General features: G+C 41.3%; 1 protein-coding gene across 1 annotated transcript in view; it reads left to right on the top strand.

Moving 5' to 3' along the window:
- The window catches only part of LOC126259163 (arrestin homolog), an 87,509-nt gene extending 86,054 nt beyond the window's left edge, over positions 1-1,455 (top strand). The window contains exon 8 of the mRNA XM_049955722.1: positions 87-1,455. Coding sequence (XP_049811679.1) covers positions 87-188 — 102 coding nt within the window. The 3' untranslated portion in view covers positions 189-1,455. The remainder of the gene's footprint in view (positions 1-86) is intronic.
- Positions 1,456-17,620: the final 16,165 nt, after the last annotated feature.

Below are 17,620 nucleotides of genomic sequence, written 5' to 3'. Positions count from 1 at the left end.
CCTGCTCTATTCCATTTATTCATGCAATTCATTGAGTAATATACAAATATGCTTAATAATTCTTTTTACTTCTTTTTTAATAACAGCCAGAAAAGATGAAAGCTGTACATGCAGATAGTCAAGCTGACGTAGAGACATTTCGACAGGAAACCTTTGATGGTGACATGACAAATGCTGCTAAATGCTGATGTGATATCTCTAATACTGTCATGCAATGCATTCTACAAATTTAAGCAAAAATAAATATAAATAAATAAATGAGATCATCATAGATGATAATGATAATTAAGGATTTGTCCTCATTATAACAAAATCATTATTAGACCACTAGGCCATCCTGAGCATTCAAAATTGCCTTTTAAACAGCTGTTTTGATTTCTTTTACAGTTTTTGATTGAAGTGAGAAGAAAACTATATTACATCTGAAATGTATGAATGTAAGCATGAATCAGTGCAAATACCACCAGCATAAACAAATAGACTGGTCACAAGTTGTGATGAGGAACAATTGTATTGATGAAATGTCAAATGGAAAAATAAGTCTGTGACAAAATGTGAAGAGAATGCAGTCACATACTTAGAGATGAGCACAGAGAGGGATAAAAAGAGACATAACTAAGAGGGAAAAAAGATCAGTACAAATAAAGGGATGAGAGAACACAAAAAAGAAAATAAAGAATATGTAAACCAGGAAATGTGCACATAAACATCTTTCCTGCCTATATTTCACACCGCATTTCTGTCCTTTACTAATCTTTTTTATGTTTGCTCTATTCTCTGAGGAATTCACTGCATTCTCTGCTATACAGCATTAGTGGCTATCATGTCATTTTTACATTGTGATTCAATTATTCATTATGTCCGTATTTTATTTATATCCTTCAGTGCATACGGCATTTCTGTTGGCACAAAATTTTGACTATTTTTCAGTTACTTTTGTTTTCTTCTTGAAGTTCCTCTTCCTTTATTTTACACAATTTACTTTAAAAATGAGCAATTGTTTCTAAAAGTTGTAGAAACAATGATTAGTTTTATTGGCCTTTTCTAGCCATTGTATCCACTGAAAATCGTACAATTTCTTTCATTTATATGATCATTTAAAAATTCATAACCACAGTGCAACTACATAGCTTGCAGTCTCTAAGGATCAGGGAATATCAATTTAATTCTATGAGCCTTGAAAAAAAATATCAATTTCTTATCTGCTTAATGTAAGTTGGGGAGGAGGAGTATAAAAGTGTAAATTAAAATTAAAACTTGACTGGAAAATTGTGTACTTATATGACTAGAATAAAGAAAAACTTTGTTGAATAAAAGCTTTGTATATGCTTTCTGTACTGTTATCCACAAATACTGAACAAAGAAATTATAGGTGACTTTTTTTATGGTAATAAAAATTCTAAAGAAATAGAATTGGCCAAATAGCTTTGATTAAACCTATTTTGTGTGATCAAATTTGTTTTTTAGTGCCTAGAGTTCATACAAAAGAAACTGAATACGTTCATTAAGTGGGATGGCATAGATACAAAACTTGAAGGAGGGATGGAAAGAGGTGGTGTAGCTCAGGAGTCTCTTTATAAAATGATGAACAAATGACAGTAAAAATGGCTAATAACGTCTTTCACTTACAGATTTCATAATTGTTTCTCAACAGAGAATGTATATTTACCACATACTGTTCCCTGCTTATAACATTAATGATTTTCACTTTGTTGTGTACTGGCACCCAAATTTTTCCTTTTGGTTTTTTTTTTTTTTTTTTTTTTTTTTTTTTTTTTTTTTTTTTTTTTTTTTTTTTTCCATAACAAAACACATTATGTTCTTCTCAACACAAAGTTCATAAATGTTGTAATAGACTTTCAGGCTGTGTCTAGTTAATTTGTTTGATAAAACTGGAAATGAAGTGAGTTAGAAAACCATTAGATAGCCATAAATATATATAATTGGCTGCATGGCCATATTAAATGTCCCAAAGGATGCTTCAATTGCCCACAATGTAATGACAGACAGCAGCAATCAAAAATTTGATTATGTCAGCAATACTATCAGACATATGATAAAGCACAATTATTTACTAAATGCACCACTGATTATTATTAAAGTGCAGACTGCAGAAGAGTCACATGTGTAAATTTAAAAACCAGAAAGTACCTAATGGAGTATAATGTATATAAAAATACGTGTGAGGTTCTGTGCACAGTGATATAGCATTTATCGTCAACAAATACTCATGAATCTGGAACCAGTGCAACAATTTACCAATCTCTGTACAACAGGACCATATAAAATCTACCAGTGTTTAAACTTGGGTGCCTGATATACAATGTTAAGTTACAAACAGACACCGTAACAAGTAAGCAGCTTGTACTCTCCAGTACACTATTTCTGAAGCAGAACATGTGGCAACCACAAAATAAATTTAAGAAAAATGAACTGCTGCCTCATACAGAATGAGTACTCTTCCTCAAGATCCTCATAACAGCATGGAGTAAAAGAAAAACCCAGACAAATCACCAAATTTATTGGGACAACAGATCCAATTTCCTATAATTCACACTTCAGGGAATAATTAGTGAGGAAGGTGAGGAGGTTACCTTAAACATGACTTTACAATATCAATGAAAAAGATTACATTTTTACAGAGAAGTAAAATAATATGAGTATAATTAACAGAGAGCTTAAGAGTTAACAAGTTGCAATTAACTGATATTTTCAAATCTGTTCTGTCAGAAAATATCTTGTGCTTGTCTTTATATGTCAAATGAAAAGAGGAATTGAAAAGGGTCAGAAGCTTATGTACACTGGTCTCATGTCTTCTTGTTGTTGTTGTTGTAGTTGTATTTTTCAGTCCAAAGACTGGTTGATGCAGTTCTCAAGGCTACTCTATCCTATGCAAGCCTCTTCATCTCCTAGTAACTACTGCAACCTACATCCCTATGATTCTGCTTACTGTAGGAATTCCTTGGTCTCCCTCTACAATTTTTACCTTCTACACATCCCTCCAGTACTAAACTGGCAATCCCTTGATGCCTCAAAATGTGTTCAACCAACAAATCCCTTCTTTTAGTTAGGTCGTACCATAAATTTCTCTTCTCCTCAATCCTCTTCAGTACCTTCTCATTAGTTACATGATATACCCATCTAATTTTAGCATTTTTCTGTAGCACCACACTTCAAAAACGTCTATTCTCTTTTTGTCTAAACTGTTTATGTGCACATTTCACATCCATACAGGGCTACGCTTCATACAAATACTTTCAGAAAGGACTTCCTGACAATTAAATGAATACTTAGTGTTAACTAATTTCTCTTCTTCAGAAACGCTTTTCTTGGCATTGCCAGTCTACATTTTATATCCTCCCTAGTTAGACCATCATCTGTTATTTTGCTTCCCAAACAGTAACACTCATTTACTACTTTAAGTGTCTCATTTTCTAATGTAATTCCCACAGCATCACCTGATTTAATGCGACAACATTCCATTTTCCTCGTTTCGCTTTTGTTGACGTCTATCTTACATCCTCCTTTCAAGACGCTGTCCATTCCATTCAGCTGCTCTTCCAAGTCCTTTGCTGTCTCTGACAGAATGCCAATGTCACCTCAAAGGTTTCATTTCTTCTCATTGGTCTTTAATTCCTACTTCAAAATTTTCTTTTGTTTTATTTACTGGTTGCTCAATATACAGATGGAATAACATCAGAGATAGGCTACAATTCTGTCTCACTCCCTTCTCAACCACTGCTTCCCTTTCATGCCCCTTGACTCTTATAATTGCCATTCGGTTTCTGTATAAATTGGGAATACCTTTTGCTCCCTGTATTTTACCCCTGCCACCTTTAGTATTTGAAAGACTGCATTCCAATCAACATCGACAACAGCTTTCTCTACAAATGCTATAAATGAAGGTTTCCCTTTCCTTAACCTACCTTATATGAGAAGTTGTAGGGTCAGTACTGCCTTGCGTGTTCCATATCTCTCTGGAATCCAAACTGATCTTCCCCGAGGTCAGCTTCTACCAGTTTTTCCATTCTTCTGTAAACGATTCATGTTAGTATTTTGCAGCTGAGACACTTTGGTAATTTTCACACTTGTTAGCACCTGCTTTCTTTGGAACTGAGATTATTACACTCCTCTTGAAGTCTGAGGGTATTCCACCTGTCTCACCAGATGGAAGAGATTTCTCATGGCTGGTTCTCCCAAGGGTATCAGTTGCTCTAATGGAATGTTCTCTACTCCCAGGGCCTTGTTTCGAATTGAGTCTTTCTGTGTTTTGTCGAATTCTTCATGCAGTATCATATTCCCTTTCATTTTTCTCTACGTCCTCCCATTTCCACATTATTGCCCTCAAGTGCATCTCCTTTGTGTATAACCTCTATATACTCCTTCCACCTTTCTGCTTTCACTTCTTTGCTTAGGACTGGTTTTCCACCTGAGCTCTTGATATTCATATAGGTGGTTGTCTTTTCTACAGAGGTCTCTTCAATTTTCCTGTAGGCAGTATCCAACTTACCCCTAGTAATATATGCTTCTACATCCTTACATTTCTCCTCTAGCCATTCCCACTTAGCCATTTTGCACTTCCTGTTGATCCCATTTTTTACACATTTGTATTCCCTTTCACTGGCTTCATTTATTGTATTTTTATACATGATAAATAAACTGAAGGCATGGAATAAAAGAAAGGGGTTCAAATAAGAAGGTAGTAGAGACTATGAAAATAAGGTCGGAAACATGGAATGCGCGTACGCACGTACATAGGCAGAAGCGCTGCTTCATCGACAGGTACACAAATAAGATGTGCAGCACTTTGCTTTACTAGCTTTTGGAATGAAATTCCTTTCTCAAGGTTGTAGAAGAAAAACACACACACATGTTTGCTTGATCACTCACATGAATGCACCTGTCTCCCTATATTGTGCTCAGTCAACTGCCAGCTCTTTCCTGGCCCACGGTGAGTGTACTGGGGTGAAGTGGAGGTGCAGTGTGATGTGGGATGTGGGATAGAGAGAGGTGGGAGGCAGGGAGGGTTTGGGAAGGGGAGCATGTACTGGCTCATGAGAGAGGGGGAGCCCTCTGTGGGCTATCTAGGGGCGCAGGTAGAGGGGCAAGTGGCAGACAGCTGGGCTTTGCTGCGGCGAGGGTGCTGCTAGGGAGTGGGGATTGGGGGGAAAGAGGAACAGCAAGTTACCTTAGGTTTCGACAGGGAGGTTGTGGGAGCAAAGGATTGCTCCTATATACACAACTGAGGAAAGCTGGTGGTGATGGGGACGATCCTGATGGCACGGGATGTAAAGCATTCATTGGAATCTTGCACATACCATGCCTGCTTTCACAGGTGGCCCAGCCTCCGATGGTGTGGATTAAGCCTGTGATGGGACTGGAGTAGGAGGTGCTGGGTGGGTGGGTAGGGCAGGTCTTGCATCTGGGTCTTCCACAACGATAGGATCCCTGTGGCAGGGGACTGGGGGTGGGAGTGGCATAGGGTGGAACCTCCACAACATCCTAGTCCATCCCTAAGCCACTCCCACCCCAATCTCCTGCCACATGAGTCATACCCTTGTGGAAGACCTAGATGCAAGAACCTGACCTATCCACCCATCCAGCACCACCTACTCCAGTCCCGTCACAGACTTATCCTGTTCCATCAGACACCGGGCCACCTGTGAAAGCAGCCATGTTATATACGAGCTCTGCTGTAACCACTACACAGCATTTTACATTCATGTGACAACCAACCAGCTGTCAACCAGAATGAATGGCCACTGCCTAACTGTTGCCCAAGACAAGGTGGACCTCCCAGTGGCAAAACATGCAGCAGAGCACAGCATACAAGATTTCAATGGCTGCTTCACAACCCATGTCATCTGGATCCTCCCCACCACTACTAACCTTTCTCAGCTGCGCAGATTGGAGCTACCATTACAGCACATACTTCGCTCCCGCAACCTCCCTGGTCTAAACCTAAGGTAATTGGCTCTCCCCCTCCACCCACCTCCCACCCAGTAGTGTGTGTGTGTGTGTGTGTGTGTGTGTGTGTGTGAGAGAGAGAGAGAGAGAGAGAGAGAGATTGTTTGTAAATACACACACCATCCCCACAGTATGCCCACCCAATATGTGTCACATAGTTCTATGCTGCCATCTCATGCCCTAATATGTGAAATCACGTGCTCAGCCTTCTGCCACCTGCCCCCTCTACCTGCACCCCTAGATAGCCCACAGACAGCTCCCCACTCTCCCACGAGCCGCTGGACACTCCCCCCAACCCCCTCTCTGCCCCCTGCCTCTCTCCATGCATCACCCCACCCCATCCTGCACCCGCACCTCACTGTGGGCCAGAAAAGAGATGCCATTTGACTGAACACAATGTAGGGAGAGAGGCATGTGCATCTGTGTGTGTGTGTGTGTGTGTGTGTGTGTGTGTGTGTGTGTGTGTGTGCGTGCTGTAATAAAAGGAGTGTCAGTAACTATAGATTCAATGTAACTGTTTAGAAATAAAATCTGCATGATATCCCAAAATGTAGCAGCTGCATATGTAACTTCATGAACAAAGTCAATGTTCTGCATGTCCTTTCATCTTCTAGTTCTTTCAGAAATTTCTTTAGCTAGTTACCACCATCATATTTGTCCTTTCAGTCTCAGTCAGTATTGCTTTGTCATATCTAACATAACTGCATGAAGTATTACACCATTCTGGCTATGGATTTGTTCTAAAATGTTGCAACTTAAATTGTACAAGTAAGAAGTTCATATCATATCATTATGTCATACCTTAAATTGTACATTAGGAAGTTCATTTCATCATTATTCTGGGAAGTATATTTCCTTTGTGGTTTAGTTTCCCTTGATTGACAAATATATTTTCGAGCTTCAAACAATGAATCAGACAGCATTAATCTGAATGAAAGTGAGAAACAGCTCAAAACTTCATCTTACAATGTTATGGTCTTTCAATTTAAAGCGCTCTTCAAATTAACACTAGTGTGTACTTAGTAAACTAAAACAAAACTGGAAAGACCCAGTTTGTTATAATGATACAACATAGAAAATGTAACAAAATAATGTCTACTACAGTCTAACTACAAAAAAGGACACAGGGAAACTTAAATAAAAAACTTGATGGCATTTGATACTTTGTTGGAAGGGCTACATGTAATACCCATTATATTTTTGATAGATATTGGAAAAGGACCTACTAGAAAATCCTCAGACATTCTGGTTTAATGTAAATTTAGTGAATCATTCAAAGCTTTCATCCAAATTCTTATAGATTAGATTTGAAACTGAAGACTGCAGACAGAATGCCGAAACATTAAATTTGCATTTGAAAAGATCTTTACACATGAGGGTACTATCATACCAATGTTACACCACCACCACATATTCTCACACAAAAAATATTTTAAAATAAGCATTCCTGGTATTGGAAAACAGTTAAGACTAATCACAGTGAACAAGGCACCAAGCATCTAATGCATTTTGGACTGAATGTGCTGTGAAATTCGCTCATTTCCTAGCTTATATTAACCAAGCATTTCATGTGTGACAAACAGTCCCACATAACTGCAAAAGAGTGTACACCACTCCTGCTAACGAAAAGCATAAAAGTACATGTCCATTTGTTTCAGGGTACTAGAGCATATTTTAAGATTGAACTTTATAATGTTATTGGAGGAAATAAGCTTCCCTCAAAGAATCGGATCAGTGAATTCTCATACATTACTGGTTACAATGGACACCAAATATACCTCAGAAACAAATGTAATATCTGGTCTGCCCCAAAGGACATCACACGACCACCAGTGAGGTCAATATACATAAATGGTTTATCATATTTAGTAAACAGCATAATAACATTGTTCAATGCTGATGTCCTTATTTACATGAATGTTTTGTCATTGGATTATCGTAAGGAAATGCAGAAAGGTTTGGACAAATTTGTCACTTTATATAATGAATGATAGCTCTCTTTAAATGTTGATTAATGCAAGATAATACCCATAACAAAGGGTAAGAACTTGTTAGTACCAAATTACAAGATTAATCATGACACACACACACAGGAGACGAGGTACTGGCGGAATTAAAGCTGTGAGGATGGGGCGTGAGTCGTGCTTGGGTAGCTCAGTCGGTAGAGCACTTGCCCGCGGAAGGCAAAGGTCCCGAGTATGAGTCTCGGTCCGGCACACAGTTTTAATCTGCCAGGAAGTTTATGTCAGCGCACACTCCGCTGTAGAGTGAAAATTTCATTCTACAACCTTGTTGTTTCATATTAACCAACATTATATCTGACACATGTGCATTTACTCCACCATTTTCCATCGAATGGTTTAAATTATGACAGTGACTCATCTTGGTGATAGCTGTAAGGCTATCAGCTAAATTAACAGCAGAAGAAATAACAACATCCCATGTGCATGTCCAAAAGATAAAGGAATAACTTTATCCTTACCCTTAACTTCTTCATCTTTGAGGGTCAGACCTACAAACAAATCAGGACATCTATGTCAGCAGGGCGTCCCATTCTTTATCAGTTTTTTTTCCTTTTTTTTTCTTTTTTTTTTCATGGGCTTCACGGAAAAGCTAATTTTCAACTTCCAGAAGCTATACCACATGGATTGGTAAAGGATTTTCAGTGACATATTTGTTATCTGGCCTGATGATGAAGAAGAACTCCACCAATTTCTTCAACAGCTAAACTCCTTTTCTCTGTAATGGACTGCTTCTACAGTCTGTCATTGTGAGGTGGAGGAATGTTGCTTTTTCTCACTCAGGATGACATAGCCACCCTCCCACTCAGACATTGTGGATTCATTCAGCAGGCAAGGAAGTCAAGAGACTGTGGAAAGTGAGAGGCATTCAAGTAAGACAGACTGATTGCAGTAAAACTCTTCATGTTACATCACGCTGGAGCAGACACAGATCTTGACCCACAGCATCTTTTTACACAGTGTAGCAGAGGTGGTTGTGCCTGAAGCTCTCGCACAATGTTAGGAGGTGGTGTGGTGGTGACAGACTGCAGTGGTGGTGAGTTGGTGCATAAGCAGTGATCTCGTAGGCAGGAGCAGCTGTGGTTAGTGCAATTGGTGGGGCTTGGAAAAGGCCTGCTGCATCCATGGGATTACGTGGACCACCTGCTGGCAGGCACTGTCTGGCCCTATAAACAGGTCCATTGAGCTTTGTCACCATCTCTTTCCTGCCCAGTAGGAAATTGAGCCTCAGCAAGTTGTATTGTTGCCTGGTGGTGGAGGCACATATGGGAAATTGATACAATGCCGAGTTAACACAGGAGTCTCACTACGCATTGACTTAATGCTAGTGGCAGTTAACTGGTTGGGCATGTCATCAACCAAGTGCCTTCAGAAACAGCAACTGCATCACCATGCCACAATATTCCACGACACTCCTGTGTTCAGTAAATGCTGCAATTTCCTTTCCTCTTCAGAGAAATTCAGTTCCTGAATTTAGTGTGGTGCTTCTCTGAGGAAAGCTAGCTGTGATGATACTAGAAATAGACATTCAGTCTCACTTAAAAGCTACAACTCTCTCTCTCTCTGGTGTGCCAGTGTCATAGGCTCTTGAGTGTAAGGACAGTGGAGGTAGGATCTGAATAATTCTCTGTTTGTGGTAGCAACAGACAGTGTCTATCATTATCAAGGCGTGGTAGGTGGCTAATGTGGATTTTCCCAATCTAAGAAGTCAATACTGATATTCTCTGTGATATTGCCCTTGTCTCAATAGCTGCTCCGTTCAAGTACAATTATTCTGAGATGCTAAAGCTGATATAGAAAGACATGAAGTGTTGCTCCAACGTAGTGTTTAGGTATGTTAGGTTTTCAGTGGGGAGGATCTTGAAACAAAGGTAGGGTAGATGAATTAGGTAGTACATAGGTGGAGTCCAGTACTGCGATTCTTGTAATGGTTGCAAATACATCACAATGGGTTCCATTGATCATTAAATTCCAACCCTTTAGTTCTAGGTGGTGTGATCTGCTTAGGTGCTCCAGATCATAACAAGTGCAAATAATGATCATCAGTTCCGCTGGCAATCTGGGCTAATCTTTTGAACCCATTTTCCTTGACTAGTAAGTATTTCCAGAGGATAATCATATATGGGGTTTTATGCATCAAACAGGCTGAGCTCACATGATCATTGAGTGTTATGGATCAGTTTTGTGGAATGTAGAGTGATTTGTTTGGCTTGGTTCTGTAACAATTCTGAGGTGGTAATTAGCATGTAGTACTCTCTATCAGCAATGATAAGTAGAATGTCCTGCATCAACAAGTTTTTGGGCCCCCTCATGCTTGAAGGTAAGAGTGAATTACATAACACTTCATGTCAGTGGTATAGTAACCATAATTGTAGCCACATTTCATCTAATGTTACACTCAATTCAGCCACATGGTAGAATGATGGTTCTTACAATGTCAACAGCAACTATAGAGGGGCCATTAACCCCTCATGAACCTTTTGTAGTCCCTCAAGAAATTGCCCCAGCAGCAATAGTAATGGGATTAGGTATCCATGGGTGGTGTGAATCAGTGCTTCTAGCAGCTTGGCTCCTTCGATGTTGGCATCAGTGATATTATATGTGAAGGTTCACAGTAGCCTCTTAGTGGTCAGCTGGGTGTGAATGATTTAAATTGCATTCTGACAATGTCTAAGTCTTGGTACACCATGGCTGCTGTCTCCTGAATGTGAATCACTAATGCAGAGATTCAAGCATAGAGGTGCCTTGTGTTGTTAACTATGTACTTCTTCACATTTCCCAGTTATGTGACATGCAGTTCTATTGTTTCCCTGTTATCTCCCACGTGTGTATGCACTTGTCAGATTGTGTGCTTATTACCCTTGTATATCTTCCTTGTTGATTGTTCCAAAAACCGTTTTCACCCCTACCCCCCAGTGTCTAACTAATCTCTCTTCTGTCTTTACTAGATTTGCGGTACTAGCTCCACAGTCTGCTGGAGTTGCATCTGAAAGTGGTTGAAGGAGACCAGAACAGTTAGTACTGCACCAGAGTTTTGTTTCATACTGGTTTGCTCTAAATCATGAGCTGAAGTTTCTCTGAAGCTCAGTCTTAATGTCCATTGATGGTTAGATCATGCCCCATCCAGTTTATGGTGAATAATATTTCCCAGGTTAATTGGCATACTTTAAGGGCTCTCAGTATTTCATAGCCACTAAAAGAGGTCCAGGTTTGTTGAGATGCCCAACAGCTTCCCAATTTACCATAACTGGTATTTGGTTTTCCAGGGTACATCTACATCTACATTTATACTCCGCAAGCCACCCAACGGTGTGTGGCGGAGGGCACTTTACGTGCCACTGTCATTATCTCCCTTTCCTGCTCCAGTCGCGTATGCTTCGTGGGAAGAACGACTGCCGGAAAGCCTCTGTGCACGCTCGAATCTCTCTAATTTTTCATTTGTGATCTCCTCGGGAGATATAAGTAGGAGGAAGCAATATATTCAATACCTCATCCAGAAACACATCCTCTCGAAACCTGGACAGAAGCTACATCGCGATTTAGAGTGCCTCTCTTGCAGAGTCTGCCACTTGAGTTTACTAAACATCTCCATAACGTTATCACGCTTACCAAATAACCCTGTGACGAAACACACCGCTCTTCTTTGGATCTTCTCTATCTCCTCTGTCAACCTGACATGGTACGGATCCTACACTGATGACCAATACTCAAGTACAGGGCGAATGAGTGTTTTGTAAGCCACCTCCTTTGTTGATGGACTACATTTTCTAAAGACTCTCCCAATGAATCTCAACCTGGCACCCGCCTTACCAACAGTTAATTTTATATGATCATTCCACTTCAAATCGTTCAGCACGCATACTCCCAGATATTTTACAGAAGTAACTGCTACCAGTGTTTGTTCCGCTATCATATAATCATACAATAAAGGATCCTTCTTTCTATATATTCACAATACATTACATTTTTTTATGTTAAGGCTCAGTTGCCACTCCCTGCACCAAGTACCTATCTGCTGCAGGTCTTCCTGCATTTCACTGCAATTTTCAAATGCTGCAACTTCTCTGTATACTACAGCATCATCCGCGAAAAGCCGCATGGAACTTCCAACACTATCTACTAGGTCATTTATATATATTGTGAAAAGCAATGGTCCCATAACACTCCCCTGTGGCACGCCAGAGGTTACTTTAATGTCTGTAGACGTCTCTCCATTGAGAACAACATGCTGTGTTCTGTTTGCTAAAAACTCTTCAATCCAGCCACACAACTGGTCTGATATTCCTAGACTCTGACTTTGTTTATCAGGCAACAGTGCAGAACTGTATCGAACGCCTTCCGGAAGTCAAGGAAAATGGCATCTACCTGGGAGTCTGTATCTAACATTTTCTGGGTCTCATGAACAAATAAAGCGAGTTTGGTCTCACACGATCGGTGTTTCCAGAATCCATGTTGATTCCTACAGAGTAGATTCTGGGTTTCCAGAAATGACATGATACACGAGCAAAAAACATGTTATAAAATTCTACAACAGATCGATGTCAGAGATATAGGTCTATTGTTTCGCGCATCTGCTCGACGACCCTTGTTGAAGACTGGGACTATCTGTGCTCTTTTCCAAGGACCTTCTGTTCCTCTAGAGACTTGCGGTACACGGCTGTTAGAATTGGGGCAAGTTCTTTCGCCTACTCTGTGTAGAATCGAATTGGTATCCCATCAGGTCCAGTGGACTTTCCTCTGTTGAGTGATTTCAGTTGCTTTTCTATTCCTTGGACACTTATTTCGATGTCAGCCATTTTTTCGTTTGTGTGAGAATTTAGAGAAGGAACTGCAGTGCGGTCTTACTCTGTGAAACAGCTTTGGAAAAAGGTGTTTAGTATTTCAGCTTTACACGTGTCATCCTCTGTTTCAATGCCATCATCTTCCCAGAGTGTCTGGATATGCTGTTTCGAGCCACTTACTGATGTAACGAAAGACCAGAGCTTCCTAGGATTTTCTGTCAAGTCGGTACATAGAATTTTACTTTCAAATTCACTGAATGCTTCACGCATAGCCCTCCTTATGCTAACTTTGACATCTTTAGCTCCTGTTTGTCTGAGAGGTTTTGGCTGCGTTTAAACTTGCAATGAACCTCTCTTTGCTTTCGCAGTAGTTTCCTAACTTTGTTGTTGAACCACGGTAGGTTTTTCCCGTCCCTCACAGTTTTACTCGTCACGTACCTGTCTAAAATGCATTTTCAATTGCCTTGAACTTTTTCCATAAACACTCAACATTGTCAGTGTCGGAACAGAAATTTTTGTTTTGATCTGTTAGGGAGTCTGAAATCTACCTTCTATTACCCTTGCTAAACAGATAAACCTTCCTCCCTTTTTTACATTCCTATTTACTTCCATATTCAGGGATGCTGCAACGGCCTTATGATCACTGATTCCCTGTTCTGCGCTTACAGAGTTGAAAAGTTTGGGTCTGTTTGTTATCAGTAGGTCCAAGATGTTATCCCCATGAGTCAGTTCTCTGTTTAACTGCTCCAGGTAATTTTCGGGTAGTGCACTCAGTATAATGTCACTCGATGCTCTGTTCCTACCACTCGTTCTAAACATCTGAGTGTCCCAGTCTATATCTGGTAAATTGAAATCTCCACCTAAGACTATAACATACTGAGAAAAATTATGTGAAATGTATTCCAGGTTTTCTCTCAGTTGTTCTGCCACTAATGCTGCTGAGTCGGGAGGTCGGTAAAAGGAGCCAATTATTAACCTAGCTCGGTTGTTGAGTGTAACCTACACCCATAATAATTCACAGGAACTATCCACTTCTACTTCACTACAGGATAAACTACTACTAACAGCGACAAACAAGCCACCACTGGTTGTATGCAATCTATCCTTTCTAAACACCGTCTGTGACTTTGTAAAAATTTCGGCAGAATTTATCTCTGGCTTCAGCCAGCTTTCATACCTATAACATTTTCAGCTTCGGTGCTTTCTATCAGCGCTTGAAGTTCCAGTACTTTACCAACGCAGCTTTGACCGATTGCTGCTTGGTTCCCACATGTCCTGACTTTGCCCCGCACCCTTTGAGGTTGTTTCCCTTTCTGTACTTGCCCAAGGCCATCTAACCTAAAAAACCGCCCAGTCCACGCCACACAACCCCTGCTACCCGTATAGCCGCCTGCCATGTTTAGTGGACTCCTGACCTATCCAGCGGAACCCAAAACCCTAACACCCTATGGCGCAAGTCGAGGAATCTGCAGCCCACACGGTTGCAGAACCATCTCAGCCTCCGATTCAGACCCTCCACTTGGCTCTGTACCAAAGGTCCGCAGTCAGTCCTGTTGACGATGCTGCAGATGGTGAACTCTGCTTTCATCCCGCTAGCGAGACTGGCAGTCTTCACCAAATCAGATAGCCGCCGGAAGCCAGAGAGGATTTCCTCCGATCCATAGCGACACACATCATTGGTGCGGACATGAGCGACCACCTGCAGGTGGGTGCACCCTGTACCCTTCATGACATCCAGAAGGACCCTTTCCACATCTGGAATGACTCCCCTCGGTATACACATGGAATGCACATTGGTTTTCTTCCCCTCTCTTGCTGCCATATCCCTAAGGAGCCCCATTACGCGCCTGGCGTTGGAACTCCCAACTACCAGTAACCCCACCCTCTGCGACTGGCTGGATCTTGCAGACTGAGGGGCAACCTCTGGAACGGCCGAAGATCAGTATCAGCTAGAGACACAGCCTGAAACTGGTTCATCAAACAACTGGAGAGGCCTTCCATTCAGCCCTCCAGAATGTTTTTTGCCCCCTGCCACACCTCGAGACAACCTCCCACTCTACCACGGGTGAGGGGTCAGCCTCAATGTGGGCAGTATCCCAGGCAGCCACAGCCGTAGTCCGATCAGGGGATGTGTGGGATGAGCTGGCCGTCCCCGACAAACCCCCATCCGGACCCCCACAGTGATGCCCATTGGCAACAGCCTCAAGCTGTGTGACCGAAGCTGGGAGTGAAGGGATGCCAACTCAGCCTGTATCCGAACACAGCAGTTGCAGTCCCTATCCATGCTAAATACTGTTGTGCAAAGAACATCTGAACTAATCTACAGAGAGCACAAACAATTCGACACAAAATTTAAACGGTTATTAAAATAGAAGATTGCCTAGTAAATGCAATATTGCTGCTACTTGTGCACTGCTGACACACTGCTCGGCGGCAGGAGGAGACTACGTGATTTTACACTATTCAGGCACTAAAACGCGATGCTACAACTCTCAGATACTATAATACACCCAAAATTTATGGATTAAACAATGCAAGTACCCAAAAACACACAAAGAAATTAAGAATTAAACTATGTAACAAATAAGTGAGCTAAGAGTATACGACTTGCTGTTGGCAGCTGCTTATCCAACGGCGGCAGGGAGCACACAGTAGTGCTGCTACACGGCATTTCCCAAGTGCTGGCTTCAGGTTGTGTCTGGATCATGCACTAGGGAAAGAGGGATTTTACAATCAATATGATGACTTACATTATGTGATCAAAAGTATCCGGACACCTGGCTGAAAATGACTTACAAGTCCATGGCGCCCTCCATCAGTAATGCTGGAATTCAACATGGTGTTGGCTCACCCTTAGCCTTGATGACAGCTTCCACTCTCACAGGCATATGTTCAATCAAGTGCTGGAGGGTTTCTTCAGGAATGGCAGCCCATTCTTCACGGAGTGTTGCATTGAGGAGCTGTATCGATGTTGATCAATGAGGCCTGGCACGAAGTCTGCATTCCAAAACATCCCAAACGTGTTCTATAAGATTCAGATCAGACTCTGTGCAGGCCAGTCCATTTCAAGGATGTTATTGTCGTGTAACCACTCTGCCAAAGGCCGTGCATTATGAACAGGTGCTCGATAGTGTTGAAAGATGCAATTGCCATCCCTAAATTGCTCTTCAACAGAGGGAAGCAAGAAGGTGCTTCAAACATCAATGTAGGCCTGTGCTGTGATAGTGCCATGCAAACCAACAAGGGGTGCAAGCCCCCTCTACAAAAAACACGACCACACCATAACACCACCACCTCCGAATTTTACTGTTGGCACTACACACGCTGGCAGATGATGTTCATCGGGCATTTGCCATACCCACACCCTGCCATTGGATCACCATATTGTGTACCATGATTCATCACTCCAAACAATGTTTTTCCACTGTTCAGTCATCCAATGTTTATGCTGCTTACACCAAGCAAGGCATTGTTTGGAATTTACTGACGTGATGTTTGGCTTATGAGTGACCACTCGACCAAGAAATCCATGTTTTCTCATCTCCTGCCTAACTGTCATAGTACTTGCAGTGAATCCTGATGCAGTTAGGAATTCCTTTGTGGTGGTCTGGATAGATGTCTGCCTATTACACATTACGACCCTCTTCAAGTGTCGGCGGTCTCTGTTAGTCAACAGATGAGGTCAGCCTGTACAATTTTGTGCTGTATGTATCCCTTAACATTCCCACTTCACTATCACATCAGAAACAGTGGACCTAGGGATGTTCAGGAGTGTGGAAATCTCATGTACAGACGTATGACACAAGTGAAACCCAATCACCTGACCACGTTCGAAGTCTGTGAGATCCACGGAGCACCCCATTGTACTCTCTCACGATGTCTAATGATTGCTGAAGCCACTTATACGGAGTACCTGGCGGTAGGTGGCAGCACAATGCACCTAATATGAAAAATGTATGTGTTTTGGGATGTCTGGCTACTTTTGATCACATAGTCTATCTCATAACCTTATGGTTTACAGGTAGGTAGTGTAGCTAAGTGAAAAGTTACTCACCCTGTTGGTCTTACCTTTGACTTTTCCAGTAACAGTGGAACAATTTCTGGAGTATCTTTGAATGGATGAGCTCATTCCACAGGAACCACAGTGATGTGCATCTGGAGCTGTAACTTTACCAGAGACATCATATGATCTACATCTACACATCTACGTGGTTACTCTGCAATTCACACTTAAGTGCCTGGCTGAGGGTTCATCAAACCATTTTCAAACTACTACTCTACCATTCCACTCTCGAACGGCGCATGGGAAAAAGGAACACCTAAATATTTCCATTCAAGCTCTGATTTCTCTTATTTTATTATGATGATCATTTCTTCCTACGTAGGTGGGTGTCAACAAAATATTTTCACATTCGGAAGAGAAAGTTGGTGATTGAAATTTCGTAAATAGATCTCGCAGCAAAGAAAATGACCTTTGTTTCAGTGACTGCCACCCCAACTTGCGTATCATATCAGTGACACTCTCACCCCTACTCTGTGATAACACGAAATGAGCTTCTCTGCTTTGCACTTTTTCAATGTCTTCCGTCAATCCTACCTGGCAAGGATTCCGTACCGTGCAGCAATATTCCAGCAGAGGACAGACAGGTGTAATGTAGGCTGTCTCTTTAGTGAGTTTGTCACATCTTCTAAGTGTTCTGCCAACAGTCTTTGTTTTGCCTTCCCCACAATATTATCTATGTAGTCTTTCCAATTTAAGTTGCTCATAATTGTAATTCCTAGGTATTTAGTCGAATTGGCAGCCCTTAGATTTGTGCGATTTATCATATACCCTAAATTTATAAGATTTCT

Source organism: Schistocerca nitens, chromosome 1 (genome assembly GCF_023898315.1).
Source record: "Schistocerca nitens isolate TAMUIC-IGC-003100 chromosome 1, iqSchNite1.1, whole genome shotgun sequence".
NCBI classification, from domain to species: domain Eukaryota; kingdom Metazoa; phylum Arthropoda; class Insecta; order Orthoptera; family Acrididae; genus Schistocerca; species Schistocerca nitens.
Note: the sequence above shows the minus strand (reverse complement) of the source record. Positions and strands in the feature narration are given on the sequence as shown.